This window comes from Chelonia mydas, chromosome 4, assembly GCF_015237465.2.
Source record: "Chelonia mydas isolate rCheMyd1 chromosome 4, rCheMyd1.pri.v2, whole genome shotgun sequence".
Taxonomy (NCBI): domain Eukaryota; kingdom Metazoa; phylum Chordata; order Testudines; family Cheloniidae; genus Chelonia; species Chelonia mydas.
The window spans coordinates 60,814,559-60,839,200 of NC_057852.1; the positions used below are offsets into that span (position 1 = coordinate 60,814,559).

The window sequence follows — 24,642 nt, forward strand, 5'->3', positions numbered from 1 at the left end:
TTCCAGCTTTTTCACAAGTTCCATTTGATCATTTTTCTGTGTTTTTTTTTAAACTAACAACAGGCTATTAGTAGTTTAGGTACAGTTAATGCACCTGGAAAGGGTAGGAGTTCTTAGCAAATTCTGAAGCTATTTAGGCTCAGACACCCTGGACTTGATTCTGTTCTCACATACACCAGCGGAAATCGGATAAACTCCATTAGAGTTGGAGTTGTATCCATGTAAACTCAGTGTGAGGAGAAAAAAAGGCCTGCTAGCCAAGGCCTTGTTTTTCTTTTAACTGGTATTGGTGAAACAGATTCACACACCTTAATGAAGTTATTGTCATTTGATTAAGGGACTAACTACTGTAAATGGACTTGCTTCTTATTAGTTCAAAGGGATGACAGGTTTATTCAAAATACAAGTAAAGTTGTGTAGGAGAAAGAGGATACATTAAATATGCTCTTACATCTTTCTAGATCAGAGAAAAACATGTAATGGAAAATACAACCCTGGAGTAACCTCATGCAAAATTGAAGGTCAACAATCTACTGCAGCCCTTCCCCATGCAAAGTATATCTTACCTAAATATAAAAGCATCACGGCAGCTCTAGCTGTTTGGAAAATGGCTACATTAGCTGATACAAGTCAACTGTATGTAGCAATCATTATCTACATCTGAAAGTACAAACACCGTAAACAGAGAAAGAAGATAACTACTGAATTAGGGATAGAGATGACATGAACTTGTGATAAAACCCTGTGTCTTTTTGCAACTAAAGGCCTTGAATAAGACCTTCATGGACAGATTCTTCACAACGGTCATTATTTGTAGCCAATGCTACACAGACACATAGCTACCATAACAGTCAGCTAACCACATAAATGCACTATTAGAAATAAAATTTCCAACCTTTAAAATAAAAACCACAAGCTTCTATCCTTTGAGCTACAGGACATTCTTGATCAATTGCCAGTGTGGGAATGCTTATAATATCCTCCCTTCAAGCCTCCAGCCACTGGACCGCAAGTCCATTAGAGGATGATAAACACTTAAGCATGTCTGACACTCTATCCAGGAGAGGGAAGTGGTGATCATACGTTCAGTGCATTACAATATCACACACCTGGCAGAACAAGTGACATATTTAGACTTAACCCACCTCTGGAGGTACATTATTGACAGCTCTTGCTAAGGAAGCTTAAGTGTTTTCATTCCAACCCCCCTTTTCCAGTTGATTATAACTTTCTGAAACATTCCCTTTTTTAAAAGAATTTTTTTCTGCCCAAGTGGAATTATTTTTCTGGAAGTTTGAGTGGAACTTTGCTCCAACTACTGGTAAAAAAGGCTTGGAGTCCAACAAACCCACAACGAGGAAACACTTTTCCACCATTCAGAATCTCCTATCTGAAGAGTTTGTACTTCACGAGCCAGAGAAAAGTCAGGAGGATGGACAGCCAGGCTCCCCCATGCTCCCACTTACTCTAACTCTTGGCTCCACAGTATCCTCTCTGTGGCAGATCTCAGAAGCTCTACAGGAGTTGGGAAGTCTCTGTAGCTGCTCTCCTGCAGAGTTCCTAAGCTGAAAAATGCATCTTACAACTAATATGAAATGAATGAAGCAGGACTACACACTTACTCATTCCATAAATCCCATATTCCTCGCTGTTACTCTTGACCACACACTCTCCTTTAGAACCCATATTGAGAAAAACAAAGCCAAGGTTACCATCCAAAACAATGTTTTCAGCAAGCTGCATCAAAGAGGGATGCAGATCCATCCACACTGCGATCAACAGCACTGGCTCTTTGCTACTCCTCTGCTGAATATGCCTGTGCACCGTGGGTACAAAACCCAAATACAAAGAAGCTAGTCCCTGTATTTAACACCACCTGCCACTACATTACAGTATGTCTTAAGCCTACCCATGTCAACAGCCTCTATATCCTCGCAGGTATTGCTCCCCCAATATACGCGGGAAAGTTGCTAGCAGAGTGCACAAAGCAATGCACAGATCCAAGACATCTTCTATATGATTTAACACCGATGCTTAGTTGCCTAAAGACATGACAAAATTTTCTTGCCACCATTAACCCCTTAACATTATCACCTGAACAGGCAAGGATTCAATAATGGCAAACAAGAGTAGATAATGCCCCTGTAGCCTGTGTGCTCTGGCCCCCACCAGTCGAACACCTATTACTCGGTGAAGATCAACTCTGGACTATAAGGTTTTGTCTTAATCAACGCCACACTGTAGTTGGCCAGTCTAGGGATGCAATGATCAGGTGGGGCTACATCACTAACCCCAATACCTGTGACTACAACAGAGAGCCTCAAATATGAACTTTCTCTTGCAATGCCAGCTGCTCGAGTGTGCATGCTCTTCCAGTGATCCAGCAGAGTGCAATGATCAGGCAATCACGTATGCATAGATGTGGTGGGAAGCAGTATGAGAACACGGCAAGAAGATTACTACATACTCTCTGGAAACAGGGACTTCTGAACTGGACTCCTCCCAGGACAAGGCACTGCTTTCCAGCTTTAGTACTGAGTTCCTATACTTGAATCAACTCTTTCTGCACATCAAAAGCTGAAAAAAAAATCTCACCCAGGTTTATGGTATTAAGATCACTATTAATACTCTGATTTTGTTTTCATGATACTCATATTTGGAATTGCAGACAATGGTGAGCAGGAGCTTAAAGGCAGAACTTATTAGATACACACAGAGCTGGTTCAAAGCCCAAAATTTTTGCTATAAAGGGGGTTCCTCAACTCAAGTATCTTACCTAGTTGAAACACTCTGCAGTTATCTTTGCTCTCATGTCTGAGAGCTTAGATTTGTGTGTTGTTTGCAGTGCACGCTCCTACTGGACCTGCAGGAAGCATGTGTCTCCAGACAATTTTTGGGATGCAGCTTGAGGAACTCACAGGAAGCATGCTCAGGAGAAACTGCTCAAAATTTAGGACAAGACAGCTCCCTGGGTGCAATGGCTCAGAAGAAGGAGACAATGAAGTTACAGTTCCTGTGAGGCAGGTGGAGATTCCACAGGAGCACAGGCCCTCATACAGTGCAAGAGGTCTTCCTTCTGAGAGAAAAGGGGGCAGTCTGGGGTGCCAGTAGAAATGCAGTGGCTGCTTGCCTAATGGTTAAAGGACTCTTCCTGTGGTACACTCGTGGGAGTTGGTGGAGCAGGATGTCCAGTGGATGTCAAAATGAGTGAAAGTGGCCTCAGCCACTAATGCAGTCTTTCATAACCGATACTTCAAAGTGGTGGTCAGACTGGAAGCCTGAGTCAAACACAAACTAATTTACAGCTGCATACTTTCCCTCTTCAATAGGGAGAGAATCTACAAAGTGGGAGAACTAGTGAGGAAGAGAAGACTGGAAGGTGCATTTGGCAGTAAACAGGACTCCTCCATGTGGCCAGTCAAGGAACACACCAGACAAAAAAAGAATCAGTGAAAGGAGGAAAGTCAGCCCTATCTCTAGGGCAAACAAGTAACTTTGTGGATGTGAAATGTAGCTGTGTCCACCGATGTATTTTAAAAAGCAAGGTGACAGCCCATATGCAAAAAATAATTGTGGCATTATTCTCAAATATATAAAAAAGAAAACAACATTTATTTCAACATGTTGTATGCTTATTTAACTACTTTGTATGTTTCCCCACCTTTTGGTTGTGGGTTTGAATCGGACTGCAATATACACATAACATTGGGCCAAATTTTGATAATGTGAGAAAAAGCCCCAACAGAAGGACTGTGATTACTGGAAAATGTGTTCAAAAATAACAGAACTGGAGGAAGGAACCTTCAGCCACAACATACTGCTCCAGCCCAGTGCTTCTATGCAGACAGCCTGCTGCTGGCTACTGTTCTATGCCACCCCTTATGCTTGGAGTGTCCTTCCTATCTCATTTTCCCAAGCCTCCGCTACCACCTCCTCATTCTAAATGCTCCCACAATTTTCATTTCTGCACTTCCCACAAGAAAGGAGTAAAAAATAATTACAGGGATTAGGTGGGGGTGGAATTCAAGCAAATTTCCCATGCTTCTCTGCCTCCCTCTTTTAGACCGTAAACTTTTCACATCAGGTATTGCCTTCACTTCTATATTGAGTAGAGTGCTGAACACGCTGTTGGTGATTAACAAAACATAAATAAAAATAATACTTTGGGGCATGTGATAAGGGGGTGGGCACAGATACTGTTCAGCTATTATGCTGGCTTTGGGCCATGTAGATTCACACCATGCATGGACCCATAGGGTTACCTGCCTTCAGTGGTCTCTTAGGTACAGCTTTTGCACAACAGTGCACATATGTGGCACACACGGGGATGAAGAGTCCCTCCTACATGGTATCTCCACTGGTCTGTCCCCCTCAGACCTGCCTTTCACAATGATTGTGAGCACAGTATAGAACTATAAATCTTGCTGAGTGCAGAGGACGGTTTTGTCAATCAGCTCTTTAACAATGTTTTTTTACGTAGCACAGCACTATATTATACTGCAAAACATATGTGGAGGAAGAAAGCATGTGGTACAGAGGAATTGAGTATAAGAGGAACCCCTCTTCCTCATCCATTTTGTATGTCTCTGAAAAAAACATTAGTGTTATTAACTTTAAAAAATACACAAAGTCTTCATGTCCTCAATTTTTCATCGTGTTACAAATCTGCAGCTGGCTTCTAGGTCAAGATTCCTTTTCTGTGCTATTACAACAAAAATCTTGGATGACAGTGCCCCTTTCTGGCCAGAAGAAATTCATGCACATTTGCTGGTTCTATTTCAATAAAAGTATCTTTACCTATTAAAATAACTTTTAAACACTAGAAATATTCTGCTTTGAAGGAACAGAAGTTGCAAATATTGACTTTAACTTAGTTTACATTTATTTTAGTATTTCAAGTTTTGGGGGAAAAAATCACTGACTGCCGTCCACATCAGGTTCCCATACAATTCTAGATCTACGACTTTTAAGTGATGGTTTCCCAAAATTTAGGCCTGATTCTGCTCTGCTCTCACTGATATCAACTGAAGTTTTGTCATTCACTTCAAAGGCAGGAGAATCAAGTCCTTTGTAATAATATTCTTTCTTTAAGCACAGACGATGAAATTCTGGCCTACTGAAGTTAATAGGGAGTTTTGCCATTGACTTCAATGGAACCAGGATTTCACTCTGAAAATACACCCACAGCTCACCTAATGTAAACTTTTTTATATATGGTGCTAGAGCAAAAGGCCCCTTGCTGGGGAAATTTGACATTTGGGAAGTATGTTTTAAAGGGAGAGTGCTACATAGCTTGAGGCAACATTTAGTTTTTCTACCTTTTGTTTAAATAAATATTCTCCTTAGCCTAGTATTAGTAGATATAATATGAAGTCTTTTAAATATAATTTTTTTATAAATTTAAACATTCCCCTTTAGTGTCTGCAACCCAAACACTGCAGCATTACGTTAGGGCATGAAAGCCAAAAATTGAACTTGACCAGACAAGTTTCAGCATCAAATCTAAGAACACAATCCTCCAATGTGATCTGTACAGATGGACCTCTGGACAGAACCACTAGACTTCACTGGGGCTCCACACATGTGGATCAGAATGCCTAAGTGAAATGCAAGACTAAACAGCATAAAGGATGACAAGATAAATTATATTTTAAATAGTCTTTCTGTTTTAATTATTTAATGTGTTATTATTGAGTAATTTCTTTTTTTAGATTTTTATCTCGCAACATCCCTTTACTCAGCAATGATAGTCTTCTACACTTTTTCTTTGCTGATTATTTATACTTTGGAATTTGGAAATGAGAAACAACCTATTGTATACAGTTGTGGTATTTGGTCCTGAATATTCAAAACTGGATTCTGATTTCAGCAAAAACTCTAAGCAAAACAAGAACGACTACTTCTATTTTTCTCACTTTCCCTGGCTTGCTTGAATTTTCCATGGAGAAGAGTGAAACCTTTCTGGGGAGTCCATCTTCATTCATAGGTTTAGAAATATGGAGCCAAGATGTGGTAATTAATATTAACATTATTTCCAGCATGAAAGTAATGGCTAAAATGACTGAAATTACCTGAATCTCTGTCTACAGCTTCCACCTTAATGACAAACTCTCCAGGATCTTGGTTTTCAGAGACTGCAGCTTCATACAATTGCTTTTGAAATACTGGCCTCTCATCATTTACATCAAGAATGTTTACAGTCAGCATCTGGGTTGCAGAGAGTGCTGGTGTGCCATCATCAAGAGCCATGATAGTCAAACGGTAGTATTCTTGACTTTCGTGGTCCAAAGGAAAGACTGTGGTTAGCAACCCTGTTATAAGGAAAAGAAAGTTCAAAAGGGCATTGTTTCCTTACAACACTCCCCTCTTAGTACAGTAAGTTACGCTATCACAATAGTCAGTCACTATTCGTTTAACCTCTGCAGTCCCAGAGAAGCTCAAGTAGTGCAAATATTTATATAATCTCTTAATGTGCAATTCGCTCTGAAAATGTAAAACTTTGTAAATGTGGCATTGATTTTCACATCAAATGTGTTCACTTTACAAATAAGATGTTTTTTCTATCTACTCTAAAACACTGTGATATCACAGCACCCTCTTGACAGCCCTGCAAACTCAGCCTTGGGCTCCATATGTGAGTCAGGCTGTTTTTTCCTTGTATCATCACCACATGACAAAGATTCTACTAGACAAATTACATGTACATTACAGTGACATACATGTAACCCCACTGCTTTCTTAATTCTGTGCTAAAGACTTTAGCTAGCCTGGGTCAGCTCATTTGGGCTTATGGGGCTCAGGCTCCATGGCTGAAAAAATCACAGTGTAGACATTCAGGCTTGGGCTGAAACTCAAGTTCTGGGACCCTCCACCTTGCAGGGTCCCAGAGCTCAGGCTCCAGCCCAAACCCAAATATCTACACAGTGATTTTTAGCCCCGCAGCCCAAACCCCACAAGCCCGAGTCAGCTGACCCAGGCCAGTCCAGCGATACTGCGGGTCTTTTATCCCCGTGTAGAAGTACTCTATCAGGCTTCCAATGGAGTTGCACTGGCGTAACTGATTGGAACTAAGGGTTTGTCCTCACAAATAATTAGTTTGCAGTCAGATGGTGGGGAAATCTTCCTCACACTAGCCTGCTACACTCTCACTGTCCACGTGCACCCTGCTGATGTGCATTAACAGTTCTTTAATTTGCTTTCATCTATTTGTTTCCAAAAGAACTAAATCAAAGCATTTTAGTGAACTGTTGATGCATGTCGGCAAAGTCACACAATTAGACCATGGCAGGCTAGGCAGAGTCATACCTCAGCTTGCCACAAACTAAAGTTTGTGTAGACAAGCCCTTACTAATGTGATGTTTATTTTACACCTGAGAGGGTTCTTTTTCATCATTTTAAAAAATATTTATGTGTCCATGGTAGTAAAAGAGCAGTGTGAGAGAAACTTTTTTCTTGTTCCAGAAATTTGTCCCAAAGCTATGGGAGTCCCACAAACAGTTAACATACATGGGCCTGCAATCACAGAGAAGATTGGCAATGAGAGTATAAACCAAAAATAAGTGGTAACAACTATATCCTGAAAAAGATGTACAACTGCACACCCCTTATAAAAAGGGAAAAATTGGATTAATGTTTGAAATGGATGTGGTATTAGTGTTACAGATCTTGTGCGGGAGACAGAGCATTCCTGGGGGAAAAAAGTGTGAGAGTGGGGAATGAACTCCAACAGGAATTAAGGATCATTATATCATCATCTTCCTCTGTAAGTACAAGGTGTCCTTCTTTTACCTTGCATTCTCTAATATAAAGCTGTTTGTGTGTGTGTGTTCAACACATCTAAAAAAAACCACTCCAATGCACACACTTCTTCCCTTAGCTTGAGGTTGAAAAAACAAAACTATGACAGATGTTAGTAACACTGGTTAATACACTCCTGGAAGGTGGGCAGATAGTATGGTGATGAGCATAGCATAAGAATCTATATAGAATATACAGTACCTGTGGTTTTATCTAACAGAAATGCTTCGTTTTCATTGCCTGAAAGAATGTGATATGTAACTTGTCCATTCCTTCCTTCATCTGGATCCTCTGCAATTACATGATGCACCAGAGAGCCTACCTCTGCATTCTCCATGACATAGGAAAGAGAGGAAGAAACAAAACTGGGACTGTTGTCATTAATGTCTAAAATGACAATTTTTGCTGTCAGGGAACCAAGTCTGCGCTCTGTCAAGTTTATTGCCTGATCTGATGCAGACACTGTCAGGACAACAGAGTGAGTGACCTCTCTGTCTAATGGAATTGCTGTGATCAAGGTGCCATATGAAGGGTGGATGAGAAATGGATTTTCACCAGAGTCACTCGTTTCTATGGAATACTGTACTCTGCTGTTCAGAAAACTGCCATCTCCGTCTTTTGCATTGAATGTGTACACCAGAGTGCCAACAGGTACATTCTCCTCTATGCCAATCACTATGAAGTTATCCTGGAAATAAGGGGAGTGGTCATTTTGATCTTCTACATCAATACTGAGGAAAATAGTGTAGTTCTGTGGAGGATTCTTATTATAATCCTTCATGACAACTCTCAGAAGGAAGTGAGAAGTTGTTTCATAGTCAAGTTCCTTGGAAAGAAACAGATCCCCTGTTGAACTATCTATTTCAAAATGATCATCACCCTCTTCTTCAGATACACTAAAATGCAGTTTTCTGTTGGTTTGCAGATAATGACCAGGCAACTTCACCGAGCTCAATATTTGTGCAGGCTTAAAATTCTCAGGTATGACAAAGTGCCTGATATCTTGAGAAAAGACAGATCTCCCTTTAGAAAATGGGATTACCTGAAACAAAAGCACAAAGACAGCAATATTTTTTCCATTGCTACTATTGGGATATTTTGCAATATCGTTTTTCTTTACTAATTAAGAAGCTCTAGTCATTTGTAGCTTGTTCATGCATAATTCCCATTAACAGACATCAAGAACAGAACAGACCCCACAATTGTATACTTGTAACACAGGGAAAAGCTTTAATCCCCCTTCCTCCCCTGCAATTTAACAAAAGTTAAAAATCAACCTTAGAAAATCCTCCAACAAGTCGCTACCTAGATTTATCCTTCCAAGCACCTTGGCACTCAAGGTTGGAGCAGAGTAGGGAACAAGAGGTAATCTCCCCTCCCTGAATCTTATGAGCGCCACAAAGAGGCTCCATCCCCACTGCTCTCTTCCCGCAGCAGAGCTCCACAATAGAGCTGAGATGGGAACATTTTTCAAAGTCTCAAACTCTAATGGGATGGCAAAACTGTTTCTCACCCAGCTTTACTCTTGAGCTGCCTTCCCTCCTGTGGCAGGGATGTGGTGTTGCCCAGAAATCACCATCCACAATTTAGTTTGCCAAATATGAATAGCAATTGATTTTGTTGAGGATTAGTTAAATTGTCCAAGAATTTCCTTCACCACAGATCATTGAAATGATCTCAGAATGGGAGAAACTCTTCAATAGTTGAGTTGCATCAGTCTCATGATTGAGAAACGTTTAGCATATTCCAAAAATTAACCTTCCTACTGGTGATATACGAACAATATTCTGGGTGACATTCAACATATAATTAAGGGATTATAGAAGACCCCCAACAAAGCAGATCTACCGTGGTTCTGATGGACAGAGAGTAGGTGGCTACAGAGAGGGCACGAAAGTAAATTTAATACTCCCCACGCATGGCAGAGCTGGTCTCTCTGACAACTCCATATAGGCCAGCATGAAGGGTGCGGGCAGGCAGAGAAGAGGCATGGTAATAGTGGGGAAATTGCATGTATTTTAAGTATTTTGTCTTCAGAATTACTCTGTTTTCAGTCTCTCTGTATTGGCTTTTCACTTTGCCTACTCTCTGCTCCATTTGTAACTTTTTTATTGGATAAAATTTTCCCTCTCTTCTCTTATGTTCACAATCTCTTCCTAAAAGGTCATGAACATTGTAAATTGCATGTCAAACTTCTGAACTCGTAATAATGCAATGGTTTCAAAATTAGGCAAAATGCGTTCACCCTCTAATTTCCCGGTTCAGTAGAACAATAGCTAGACTACAGAGAATTCTGATGAGAAGATATGCTCTTTATATCAAAATATATACATTTTACTTTCAACATCTTCATCCTTTGGGTTTCTAAAAGGTTTAAAAAAAATAAACTGAAAATACAGTACCAGTTTTCCAATCCGTGCTAAACAAACAGGTACCTGAATGTTAACAACTGCATGTCCTTGAAGAGGAGGCATTCCTTGGTCACTTGCAGTGACCAGTATTCTGTAGTTAGGTCTCCAATTATATGAAAGAGCTTCAGTTGTTCTTAACTCACCACTGTTGGCATCAATCTGAAAGTGACCGAAACTATCTTCTACAGCAAAAAAAGAAATTAATTACTGTTAATATAAATGTTGAAGATACAATATTACTTCCCCAAAGACACACCTTCCATGATCACATATTACTGTGCTTTGTAATTAACAATACAGAGCATGTCCCTGAGGTAAGAGAATCTGCAAGTCCCATTTACTTCTATGGGAGTTGTGGGGGCTCCACACCTCTGAGGATCAAGATCATAATTAGGATGATCTGCTGTGAGCTCAATCACACAATGCCAATTCATGGGGCTTACAAGGTATTTCCCGCTTATTTCCATGACCAGGCTACCTACATTACTGGATTGTGCACAAAGGGGATATCAGCTCCCATAGGGCTGCTACTAACACAAGAGGGAAAGTGGACAGGGAGTGGATAGGCATAAGTAGAGAGTGGGTGGAGCCTTAGCAGCTGAACTGTCCTGGAGGGGGAAGTAAACTGAGACAGATATAGGGCTGACTTACTTCCCACATGAAACAAGGAGGAAGCAGGAACAGAATTGTGACTCTCAAAGTCTGATCTTCGCCTAGGGCAGTGTAAATAACCTTGTATTTGCTTTGAATAGGAACAATACACTTTGCATGTACTCTAAGGGAGTTAAAATCCTATGCATATTTGCCCTAGAACAAAATAGGATAATAAGAAACTACCCTTTTATAGTTTATACAAAGAGTGGCCACACTACCAATAATCAGTACATTCTCATTTAAATTATCACTAGTAACCACTTCATATTAGTATTTATTCTAGACTAGCAAGAAAATGCTAACTAACAAGAGTATTGCTACACCATGCTATTTATGCCTTCTCTGTCCCACTTGAAATAATGAAATTCCTAGAACGAAATAGCAGATTTCCTCCCCAATTTTACTAGAATGTGCAAAAAAAATTTTAAAATTCTAATTCATTTGTTATAAAAAATTCCCCCTTAAAATATTGTGTATGGAGTATTTTTAATAAGGTGAACTTGTGTGTCAAATATAATTGCATAGCATAATAGCTGCTGTCACCCAGCCAGCAGACAAAGGATGTGGTTTAATTAGGCTGCAACTTTATTCACTTACAATATCTGGGAATACCTAAAAATACATTGCACAGTGCAGGTCATCATCATTTCCTTAAAAATGTCCACATAACCCCCAACCTGGGCCCAGCCATCCCATTGCTTGGACACTGCTATCTTCCCCTCACATGAGGGTTAAGGGGGCTATAAAAGGAGGGGGTTCAGCTCCCTGCTGTATCTGAAACAGAAGCCCCAACCCACTTCCTCAGCTCCATTAAAGGATACTTTCCTTTAAATCCTTTTCCAATCCATTTAATCCAATAACCATATCCCTTCCATAATGAGTATCTGCACTGGAAATCTGGCACAAGTTTTAGGCACTAAGTTGCAACATTATAGCCTAGACCCCCGTCCCACTTCACCGGGTCCCAAACCCACTGTGGGGAAGGCAAACCCCACCCCACATCCCTCCTCAGCCAACCTGGCAGTGAGGAAAAATTCCTTCCCAGCCCGCAAGGAAAAAGGGGTGACTAGCATAGTGCCCACAGCACATCATGAAGGAACCCAGGCCTTTTTCAGATTTCATGGGTGGGAGGGTGGATGCTGCCAACCTAACCCAGGTGAAAGAGGGTTTCAGGGGGGCTGCATGGAGTATAAATAAGCCCCCCTCATTCAGTCAACTGGAAGGGCAGTGCCTCCCCTGACCTGGGCCAGCCACCTCTTGCTCCTACCTGCTCCAGCCCAGTATACCCCTTCCCCCTCTGCTACCAGTTGCACAGGGAGCCTTTAAAGGGGTAACAGCCCCTTTTCTTCTGGCCAAGGACCCATGTCATACAGCTGCAGTGAGCATATTCTAATAAGCTACTGTGGTAAAAACAAATCAAAGACAGATGTAGTACACAAAATATCCATAAAAAGCTAAATTTCCATAGAGAACCCGAGCTGTTTGTTCCCCAAATCTACATATGCAAATTAGATAGATGCACACACAAATGGCCATTTATGCATTCAATTACCTTACCCCAACTGTGTCCGCAAAATATTTGGTTCTGGATACTTTGAATATGCAATTTAAGAGACTAATGTGAAAACATGGCTTTGATTGTCAATCTGTAGGAGATTTTTCCATTGTTCTTCAAGGTTATTTTAGAGTGAATATACATTTCTAATGCCTCAATTAACCCCCTTTTGGTTTGATTCTTGCTTTTTATTGTGCAGTATACCTGGGAAATTACCAGCCAAAGGGACACAAAGTGAACAAGCAAATATATTTAATGGAACAATATTGTATTCTGCACTTTTCCCCTGGATTTTCAGAAAATTAATGCTGCTTTACAACTGTTTTCATATATTACCTTGGTAAGGCTTGCGTTTAAGGCCTTAATAGCATGTGTCACAGCATACACAGCTACCCTCCATTATTCCAAGTAACATTTTGTGTCAGAAAATTCCAGTGGAAGAGAAAGTTGAAGGAGACAGAAAAAATAGGACTAAAAAAACAAACTATAAGCACATGTTTATAACATGTGCTAGAAATTATGTATTTTAAAGTAATTGACAATGAAAATTAAAGAGAATTGAAACTAATAATAAATAGATGTGCATGAATACAATATCCTTCATGTTCTAACAAAACGAAGCTTACATTAAAAAAACAAAGAACACCCCCAAGTAAAGTAGTTACAGCATGAGTGAGCTCCTACAAGTATTCACTGCACACAATTCTAAGTCAAACCTTTTCAATTTTATGAAGGTGGTTTCCAATTAGCTGAATTTAAAAAAAATATTCTTTATTGATTGATTGAATTATAAAATCAGGATAATAAAAGACAAACATACACATCTAGACCATACTTTAAAACTTCACACTTTTGATTTACTTAACATAGTTTTGGTATTGTTTCAGGATTCCATAAATATGAGGCAAAATAAGAAAACACCAAGGAGATGTTATCTAAACCAGAGATTTTAAGGGTTACCTCTGTACAAAAACAAATATATACAATGTAAATATATATGCACAACACACATAATGCAAACAATTAAATTTACAACATACATGAAGTAACTGTCATGGTCATTTATCCAATGTTAATATGCAACACTGCACTAATTCTATGTGCAACATTTCATAGAGATATATAAAATTCAGAACACCCAATTTAAACAGAAGTAATATTAATCCAATTTAACAGTGGGGCTTTTATAGCCACAACTGCATTAAAAGTGGCTGTGGAGGTGCACTGTCTCAGCTGCAGTTGCCAATCAAATGCTGTCTATGGAGTACTCCGTCTTGTAAAATGCCTGCCTTGTGCAGGGAGAATGTGCTCAGCAAATAATATACTCCTGCAGCATATAATGCCCCCAGCATTAGCTCTAAAGTTGAAGGGGAAGAAGAGGGCCTGCTTTCCCAGCCACGCCCCCTTTTGGGGGCACAGTGCCTCAGGTCACACTAGCCTACCTCTCTCATGAATGCTTGAGGAACAAAAACACCAGTGTTCTGGATACCTTTGAAGTGGGTGCGTGAGAGAAAGGAAAAAATTCCCTGTGCTCTCTATTACCCTGATGCATCAATGTAATCGGGACTTGAAAAAACGTACCCAACACCCGCTAGCCTGAGAAATAAGCCTACTCGCCAAGAACCAAAAATAGCTGAGCAGCCACACCCCTCGTAACCAACACCCCCTCCCTTCAGTTAAAAGGAATACAATCATATAACATTTAGATACTTGGCCCTTCTACACAGGGAAATTGATCAGAATAGCTATTGAGGAATAAACAATTGTGGTGAATTGTGAGTACACTAATATTAATTCAGAATCAAGTGATTTTTATTCTGGAATACAGTGTCCACACTGGGAGTTGTTCTAGAATTGCTATTCCGACTGTTAGTTAATGCTCTTGAGTGCACACTCCCTGCATTTGCCTGAGTTGGTGCTCCACAGGCAGTATGCATCTGGCAACTGCAGCTGAGTCAATGCATCTCAATGTGCTCTGTTAATAAAGGGGAGGGGAGAACAAGGGAAACAGAGGGGGGAAAATAAAGAAACTGAGGAAAGAGGAAGAAGTGGGGAAAGAAGAAAACCCTAGCCACCTAGAGTGGTTGGATCCCTACTCGCCCAGTGCTTCCCTCCTGGTTAGTTCCCTGCTGGTGCCCTGGTATTCTATTCCACTGTGCTTCCCTCCCCTCTGCTGCCCAATCACTCGCTGTTCTGCTCGCTCTCTCATTTATCTGCTATTCTCCAATGCTCACGAAGCTCCTTAGCTCTTTCCCACACAAAGCAGCACATACTGCAAATCTGGATAAAGAGGAGGTAGAACTGTAAGGTATTGAGGTATCCGACCATGAACTGTAACAGAACTGTTCCTCCAGCCATTAGAACATAGGCATTCAGGGTGCTGCGTAATTCATTTAGATGTCTCAACTGGTTTTCAAGCCCTGAATCCCAAAGCTGTCACAATCTGTTTCTGAAAACCTATCATTAGCGACTAATCACAGGAGGACACTAGATCTTTCTCAAATATAAGTGACCTCAATATGCAAATGCTATTATCTTAATTATTTTCCTATGTGATTTCTAGAGGAACTGTATTCTATATAAAGCCCCATTTAGGTTTCCACTTATTTTGAAACCTGATCATTGGAGAGGGTAAGTAATTCAAGAACTTTTGCCAACTTCAATTCATTCTGGTGAGGGAAGGCAAGGGTCTTGTCTTCACTGGGTGAGAGGGAGTCACTGGCAAGGCCCTCCAATAGTATGGATAGCACAGGGAACATGAAGTTTGTGAATTCCATCTCTACTAAGGTCTGGGCTCCTCCTTCCCCTAGAGAGCAAGCTTTTGACTTGTCTATGGCAGACAGCTGTGACCTTTGTCACCCTGCATGTCCCTGGCATGTAAACTCCTACAGTTGTGGTAACCGCATATCTATCCTAAATCTCACAATATGACAACACTCCTAAATTTCATATCTTGGATGTTTTTATGGAATTGTTGTGAATGGAACTGCTTTAGGCAAAGAGTTGTAAAAGGCTGTATTTTTCCAGTGCTACTGCGTGGTCTTAAAGATGACAGGCATATTTTATCAAGCAATGGAAATGTAAAGACAGGTGCACTTTTTGGAAATGCTACTGTATAATTAACAAGAGTAAACTAAGTCCAGATAGATCAATTTTCAGTTACTGATGCCATAAAGATGGAGGTTTTCAAGGCTATGACTGTGCCGATTACCAGTTATTCTATGAGTGATGACATAGGAGCAGAACTGTGATTGGATGATCCTGCACATCTGTAGATTTTAGCATTTGAGGGTGTTTTGTTTTGATTTATTTTTTGTTTTAAAGTGAAACATTTACTTTCAAAAGCTAACATTTGTGTCTTTTGAGTAAACTACAATGATCCCTTAAAGGTTCTCCTCCCTTAAATAAAGGTGCACATTTATGATTAACTTCTTTACACAAGTTAATCTGTTTTTAGCTGGGAATTTCCTTAAGGATCTTAAGAACACTAAACATTGCTCAGTGACTAACATCCCTGTAGAACTTGAAAGCTGCACTGTGGACATTGATATTCATAACTCTTGATCCTGGGACAGTCCCTTAATTGTTGAAAAGAACATTGGGATCTGCATGCAGATCCCAAACTGATTCCTGTTTTTTACAGTAGTCTTATAGTAATTAATATAGACTATATTTCTTTATTATGTTTTAGTACTGGATTATCTTCTGAACAATATCTCAAAACTAAATTCTTGATTTCTTATTTTTTAAATATTAAGCCACATTCCACTGTGAAATAAAAGATCTAGACATGAAATTCCATTAGCCAGGAAATACAAATGTATTATCGGAGAAGGTCAGATGCCTCTAGATTTGATCACTGACAAAATATCTAATTTCACAGTTGAAGGGGGGTCTGGATTTTTTTGAGTTTACTTTATTTGACCAAATAAGGTTTTTAATCAGAGTATAACATATTTAACCTTTTGACATTTGTAGCAGTAACATACCAAAAACAGTTAAATTTTGGGGTAGTAACCATTTTAATAATTTGCATTCCTACTGAATTCTCTCCAAGGCTTCTCTGTGTAGCCAATGGGGGAAACCTTTGTGATACTGAAGGGAAGGTGGGACTATGCAGAGAGACAGCCGTCTCTACAGACTGGCCTTTACTTTGTCAGACTTGGTCCACAGGGTTGGGAGGCCCTGACTGCCACCTGCTCTGCAGCCCTCTAACTCTCAAATCGCACTAGAGGGGACAATTTCTTGACAACTCTATAGTTCAACACAGAGGAGTTTTCAGTCCCTTTTGGTCCTCTCCCCAGGAGGTGGCGATCTGGATCTATATTTTTAGGAGTATACCTGGGTTCTTAGCACCTTGTAATTTTTGCATAATAGAAAAAAAATTTAGTATTTCAGAGAAACATGCAATAAAAACCAACCTTCAGATTAATAAAAACAGTTGATTCTTATTACACAAATACATTACAACTGAAATATTTTCAATCCAGCTGTAAAAATTTAATTTTAAAAAGTGTCTGTTGGTGGGAGAGAGCAGATTTAACATCTGGGCCCTTATGGAGGTTAGGGTGTTTTCCTCCTACAATGGCAAGTATAGTGCACGAAAATACCAGGGAATATAGCTCATAATAACAAGTAACCTCTGCCTTGCCATGAAGGTATTACTTCCTCCCTTTCTCCTTAAGAGTGAGATGTAATTTAGTTTTATGATACTTTAGTTTTGGTTCTTTACTCTGAAGTGACAAATAAGATTGACAAGTCTAAACTGACTGAGACATGGGTCTGAGCTCTAGCTAAGCAAAGATGACAGATGAGAAACTGTAGAACTCAGATGGAAACATCAGAGCCGTTTTCTTGTATAGCCTGTATTCAATCAAATGGTTTGTCTTATGTGTCAATTATTACAGATTTAAAATATTAAGCATGAAAGACATTGACTCCATAAATCCTGTGAAACAAAGCAGGGTATAAAAAATAACGTTACGGCATTCTGATGTGAACGCCTTACTGACAGTTTTTCAGAAATAAAGTTTTATTCTTAACAGGTTTTGCAGTCTTGAACAAATAATGTGGTATAGCCAAGGGAACTGCCATGTTTTTCTCATTGTTTAGATGGTCTCTTCTTATTTTATGTATGACACAGTCAGACAAGAACACATCTCTATCTCTGATTAGCACTAATGGGTCAATCTTTCTCCTGTTGAAGTCTAGGAGATCTTTGTCATTGATTTCACTGGAATCAGAATAAGGTCCTAAGGCCTATTCCATCTCCTATGTGTAGGAGTTCTGGGGGATTTTTATGTTGCCAAACAATATCAGACAAACATATTGCCAAACAAAGGGTAAAAACTGAGCTAAAAAACACAAGCCTCATTGTTTGCTCAGATTATCTTTTGATAATAAATCCATGGTACACCCACATCTTGAATACTGCATGCAGACGTGGTCACCCCATCTCAAAAAAGATATACTGGAATTGGAAAAGGTTCAGAAAAGGGCAACAAAAATTATTAGAGAGTATGGAATGGCTTCCGTATGAGGAGGGATTAATAAGACTGGGACTTTTCAGTTTGGAAAAGAGACCATTAAGGGGGGATATGATTGAGGTCTACAAAATCATGACTGGTATGGAGAAAGTAAATAAGGAAGTATTATTTACTCCTTCTCATAACACAAGAACTAGGGGTCACCAAATGAAATTAATAGGCAACAGGTTTAAAACAAACAAAAGGAACTATTTTTTCACACAATGCACAGTTGGTCTGTGGAACTCTTTGCCAGAGGATGTTGTAAAGACCAAGTCTATAACAGGGTTCAAAAAAGAACTAGATAAGTTCATAGAGGATAGGTCCATTAATGGCTATTCATCAGGATGGGCAGGGATGGTGTCCCTAGCCTCTGACTGCCAGGAGCAGAGAATGGGTGACAAGGGATGGATCATTTGATGATACCTGTTCTATTAATTTCCTTTGGGGCACCTGGCATTGACCGTTGTAGGAAGACAGGCTACTGGGCTAGATGGACCTTTGGACTGATCCAGTATGGCCGCTCTTATGTTCTTATGATGCCTGTCTCAGACTGTCATGAACTGTTCCTATAGCAGGAAGATTTTCAGTTGGTCATGGGAAAGAGGAGATCATTTTTCCATTGAGACGTTAAACAGTTGCTCATAATGACAAACTCTGTACTGTATGTGCTGTTGGATGATTATGGTCCTACTCTTGGGAAAGCCGCAGTTTTTAACTGAAGATTCTGTGACCTGTCATAGGAGCAAGTAAACCCCTGTGAAGAGGCAGAGGGTGATGGGAAGGAAGCTAGCTGATCATGCCTCCGCAATCATTTTGGTATGACCTATTTGTCATATGGTACCCTGATTACTACTTATACGGAGGGCTCTGCTACGGCAGTGTAAAAGGAGCTCAAAAGTGGTTGTAAACATAGTCTCACTTCAAGGCCCCTTTTCACTGCCAGAGTTATCTAATTGAGCCTCAGTGTAAACAGGAACCAGACTCTGTATGTGTAGCGGCTCCCTTAGACCCATCGTTATTTTAATACACTTTCTATTGGGCACAATAATTATAAATTCTTACCTGACAATATTGAATATAACACTACACCATTGTTTCCAAAATCAAGGTCCTTTGCAAACACAGTGGTGACAAGTGTACCTTCTGGCTGTCCTTCCAAAACCTGCCATCAAACAATGTGTTTACAGGAGCACTTTACATATTATAAAGGACATTAATGCGTCATAATTGAATTCATACACCACAAAACAGTTAACTTCAGTATTTATATAGTAGGAGCACTTTCCGTTCTAGAAATGGCTACAGTCAGTGAAAATAAGCTACATTTCAGAGATACTGCTAAATTAATACATTTCTAGCAAATCTCCAATAAAGTTCATTTGTCCGCATGTCTTTTCTCTACAGAAATCATTAATATCTCCTGTTTCTGAGAGCATAAGTAAAACATGAGATGCAAAATTTAAAGAAAATACCAGTACAATCTTCAGCTCCTAATGGTCCTGAAACAGGTCAAGTCCAACTGTTCATACGTTCACACTGCCCATATGATACATGAAGCCAAATCTTGAATGCTTTACCCAATTTTTGCCCTATGATATTTAATACCATAATAAAAAGCAACTAATACATTAGAAGTAATTTTCTTTAAAAAGTTGTTTATTTGATACTGACCCTAAAATGTCAGGCTGTTAATTGAATCTGAATATGCTGTTCATTTAGGTCATGCTAGGGGATACACGCAATGTAACTTTCACATGGAATAAAAGACATGTCTTACTGAGAGAATACACTTGATTTAATACTGTCCATGTAGCATTCAGAGCACATGGATTTCACAACACTGTGGTGTGTGAACTGAGCTTTGGAAGGAAGTCTCATTTACAATTCACAATACAATTCAAATCTTTTTGCCACAAGATGGTGCTCAAAACAAATCCTGCACTCCTATGATTGACCAGATTAGAAAATCACTGAAACAGTTACTACAAACCTTGAAGGTTACTTCTTTTCCAGATGGAATCTGAGGGAAGTAAGGCTGATTATCATTGAGGTCAGCAACTAAGATATATGCAGTTGTTGTGGCATTACGCCGGGGAGCACCGTGGTCAGTTACTAGTACGATCAATCGATGGTGAGTTTGCTGCTCGTGGTCTAATGCAACCCAGTTTATAATTTCACCTGTTGGACCAAAAAACAAACAAACAAAATTTTAAAAAAGGGGGAAAAGGCACTGAATTAGTGTATTCATTGTATTAGTGAAATCTTAATAGACTGTATAAAATTCATAGAAATATGCAGAGTTTAAACCAACCGCTTGCGTCATTTGATATACCTACTACAGTATAGAAAGTATTATCCCAGTTTACTAAACTTCATTCCACAAAAACACCTAGTTAATCAAAGTTTACATATATACCCCAGGGTCATACTACACTCTTCACTGCACTCTGGATCCCAGAAACTCGCACAATGAAACAACATTAGCCAACTGTGCAGGCTGGCTATTTTAAAGGAGAAATCTGACCCTCTCTTCATTGTATCCCAGATTGGAGAACCTGAAGTGCAGACTTTAACTGCTGACCTTATCTTCACTGTGCTTCAGGGTTAGGAAACTCAACACAGAGTCTCTCTCATGATCAGCAAACCTAATCTTCACCGTACTCTGAGGCTGGAGATCCCAGTGGTCAAATTTAATACAAGCTTCCGGACAGCTGCTCAAGTGCACTCACATTTATCTGAGGATTTTGAGTGTCCCTATTTTTCAGACAGATGGACTTATATTATACATTTTAAGACCTTCTCTGTTACTTGTCTCCCTCTCTCTGTTTACCTTTAAACTTTCATAAGCTTATTATACAAGACTTTACTTTGAAACAGTAGTTTTATTTTGAAATGTCACATTTCCAAAGTATCTAGAAGGGCCCTTTGACCCCTGGGTATACACCATTTTACGTGGTGGAATCTCACATTGCAGATGTGTCTTGCAAAAGCAATCTCTTGCTAGTCAGTACCTGTGTTTCTTAAAGGCTTCCCTTCTGCATGACTTTCAGTATTTTATTCTACACTATGAAAACATACTGGAGATAATGGTTATCACTGAGAACATTTTGGGATTCATTTTACAGTGCATAACTTTTCTGAGACAATTTTCTTTTTGCAACTCTACTGATATCTTCAATTCACAGTTTTAACATATACTATTCAAGATTTTCACAAATGTGCTCCCTTTAAAATGTCACTATTCCTTTCATTCTTGTTTCTCGCTGATCATTTCTTTTCAACCTTACTTGACCACTAGACAATTAGGAATTTTTCATATGATTTATTGAAGCTATTATTTAATACTCCCAAATTTTCTAAGGTCAAACACAAACTTTTGAATGAGTAAGCAAAGAAAAGCTATGACTGAGTTGAGAGTGAAAAAACAAACCCTCTAGGTTATCCTATTCTTCATTGATTATTCCATCCCAACTTTTTGAGGCTCTGAATTATGCATATTAATTATGCGTACGCCCACCCAAGAGAGACATGACAGTTCCTGGACTTCACACATTACATTAATTCCTTTAGAGGAATACTTTTTTTAAAAGAAATAACGGGGAGATTACAACTCATAACATGCTACCTGTGTTGGAATTAATCTTGAAAAACTTTCCATCTGACAAGAGGAAATAGGAAAGCTGTCCATTTCTTCCTGAGTCTCTGTCAACTGCTGTGATGGTACCAACCACACCTCGGGGAACTGGACTTTCCTCAATTTCAAAAAAATAAAGATCACGCATGAACATCGGGGAATTGTCATTTTCATCCAGGACATTAACCATTACTGATGCACTCGCATTTTGCCCTGAGCTGTCCTCTGGGCTGCTGACAAAGGCTCTAAAATTGTACATCTGTGTAAATTCATAGTTCAGATACTTCCGGAGGTAAATCCAGCCAGTGACAGGGTCAATTCCAAATGCAGCAGAATCTGTGCTAGGCTCCAGGGAGTACACCATCTGTGAGGCAGTGTGCTGTGGAACTTGTGTGTGGGCTTGTACTTGTAGAATTTTGGCATCCAGTGAAGAAGTCTCACTGACTTCCACTTGATACACCAAGTTTTCAAAAGTCAAGGTGGTGCCCATCTTTTGCTCTTCAACAATCACTGTCAGCATTATCAGAGAACTCAGTGGAGGAGTTCCGTAATCTTCAGCAGTTATGTGCAGAGCATATTCATGCTGCTTATCTGTGAACAGAGTCCTGGTGAGATATACCACCCCAAGGCTTGGATCAATGGTAAATGCATTTGACTGCCTGTTTGCAATAGTATATTTGATTACCCCATTTAGCCCACTGTCTTTATCTTCTGCATGAGCAATGTACAGAGCTGTGCCAGGTACTGTACTATGAGATATAGTTATCTTATCAGATTCTGTAAGAAATACTGGAGGATTGTCATTGACATCAATCACAGATATATTGACCTGGGTGCTACTGTAGACAGGGGAGCTGCCCAACTGCGACTGGACAGTAAGCACAATGAGAGACTGAGTTTCATGGTCCAGCTGCTTTTTGGTGAGAATGATTCCAAACTGAGGGTCAATAGAGAATCTTCCATAAGGATCACCAGAGGAAATTTTGTAAGAGATCACTTCTAAAGTATCTACAAGTGGGAACAAAAACAACCGATGTAAAAAAAATAAGCAACTGATAATATGAGTGCTTAATACAATACACTAAAGAACATCTGTGAAGAATATGCTGCAATGTTGTTAGAATCAGCTGAAAAAATGAAATCCCCTTTACAGATGTTTTTCTTTCCTGAGCTCTTTATGTTTCCTTGCTCATGTCCCTGGAGCCCTTCAATAAAATGAATACTATACAGGCTGCATTTGACTGCATCTATTTTGTCCATTTATGAGATGTTTGATTTTCACCTCCCTGGTATGATAAACCTTTATAGAGAAAATGTCATTGCTCTCTCATTTTCTTCTCGTTATATAAAATCTAGTGAAAACCTCCGATAATTATGCCATTTTTAACAGAACAATTTCACTATAAGCTGAGATTCACTACAGCAAGAACTGAGATACATGGCAATACATTAAAAGAATTGCATTTCATTGAGTTTTTCTCTAAATGTACTTTTACTACGTCCAAGATCATTAAATATTCCACTACAGCTTAATATTCTTTCCCATCCTTTTCCACAGGACCATAGAACATTAGCAGAGCCACTCCCTGGGCACTACTTTAGCCCTGGCAGGACATCTGCAGCCAATACACTGTCCTTCCATGGGGGAGAAAGGCGGTGGACTGATGTACTCACAAATCTATCCAAAGCCCTTGCCCCTGCTTCCTTATATGTAGAACTCCATCACCAACATGGTATTTGGATTCCTTTTGCGAGATTCCCAAATCCTGCCTCCACAATGATCTGCAGAAGAGCCACACCAGAGCTGCCCAGTTAGGGTCTTCTGCAGCTATAAAGAATGTAGCAGGATTTGAGCCTTTTCCTCTAAGAAAATAAAGAATAAAATAGATTTAGAAAAACATTATAAGATCACCAGGATTTCGCCATTTAATTTGGGAAAACGTTTTTTGAGGCAACAAGTTGTCTAGATTCCCTCAAAGAGTTGCACCTTACTATTGCTCTAATACAGGGATTTGTTAACTTTTTCAGTGTGGACCAATTAGGGTGGAAGCAGTACCTCATGTGACCTACCAGCTCACCACAGACCACCAAGAAGTGCTCCATGGACCACAGTTTGGGAATCTACGTTCTAAAGGCATACAAAGGGGATCCAGTTGTAAACTTAAGCATAGTTCTTATATACAGTATTGTAATGGTGAACTGTTCTTTTTACAGCCCCGTTATTCCTGTTGTGGAGAGAAGCCTGGCAGGCAGGTGCAGGGAATCATCTGACCCAGTTGGCCAGCATCAGGTGACTGGGTCTGATGATTACAAGGCAGGAATATAAATGAGGGTCTCAATTCTCAGAGGGAACCTCCAGGAGAGAGTTGGGAAAACACTCTTGTAACTGCAGTGGACAACTACGAGGGGGTGAGAGGCTCCGCAAATTCATCTATGCTGGGTGGAGGCTCTGACTACTAAGATGCCAAAGGGTCCCACAGACTATGTTAGAAACAGGACTATTATTTTGCTTTCTCACTCGACATTTCCTTTTTTGTGTGTTGGACAATACAGAGATCACTGAGGCAAGGACTATGAACTGATCTCGGTGCGGCTGATTTTTTCCACAGGCGGATGATTGAGTCCACCAGCCTACAAGCATATCTGACACATTTTAAAAAATGATGAGCTAAAAGAGAGAGATCTTTTTCATATGTTTCTGTACCAGTTACAATTAGAACGTGTTGTAATCTGTCTGAATGCAATCTAAGAGGACAACTTACTTAAAGGCTCTCTGGCTTTTACAGTTCCAACAGGGCTGCCTTCAGGGACATCTTCAGGAACAGAAAAGGTATACCGTGACCTCTCAAATATAGCTGGTGCCAAAGTGGTCTGGAGGATGTTTACTGTGACAGATGCATTAACAACAGAGGTAAGGCCACCTCCATCCCGTGCAGAAACAGTCAAGAACATCATGGTATGATCCAAATGACTGAGAGTTGATATCAAGTAAATAATTCCTGAAAATACAGAAAAAATTAATAATGAAGACACTGAGTTCATGGAATCCTACACCAAGTTTTA

The 24,642-nt window shown here is 39.7% G+C and overlaps 1 protein-coding gene across 3 annotated transcripts in view; it reads right to left on the reverse strand.

The window, feature by feature from the left end:
- DCHS2 (dachsous cadherin-related 2) overlaps positions 1 to 24,642 on the reverse strand; it is a 235,685-nt gene that overhangs the window by 47,440 nt on the left and 163,603 nt on the right. For all 3 annotated transcript variants that reach the window (XM_043545864.1, XM_027833465.3, XM_043545865.1), the window contains exons 4-10: positions 24,342 to 24,578; positions 21,571 to 22,587; positions 19,936 to 20,123; positions 19,008 to 19,107; positions 10,233 to 10,390; positions 7,999 to 8,839; positions 6,072 to 6,311 (exon numbers count right to left, since the gene is read on the reverse strand). In XM_043545864.1, the coding sequence (XP_043401799.1) occupies positions 6,072 to 6,311; positions 7,999 to 8,839; positions 10,233 to 10,390; positions 19,008 to 19,107; positions 19,936 to 20,123; positions 21,571 to 22,587; positions 24,342 to 24,578 (2,781 nt within the window). The remainder of the gene's footprint in view (positions 1 to 6,071; positions 6,312 to 7,998; positions 8,840 to 10,232; positions 10,391 to 19,007; positions 19,108 to 19,935; positions 20,124 to 21,570; positions 22,588 to 24,341; positions 24,579 to 24,642) is intronic.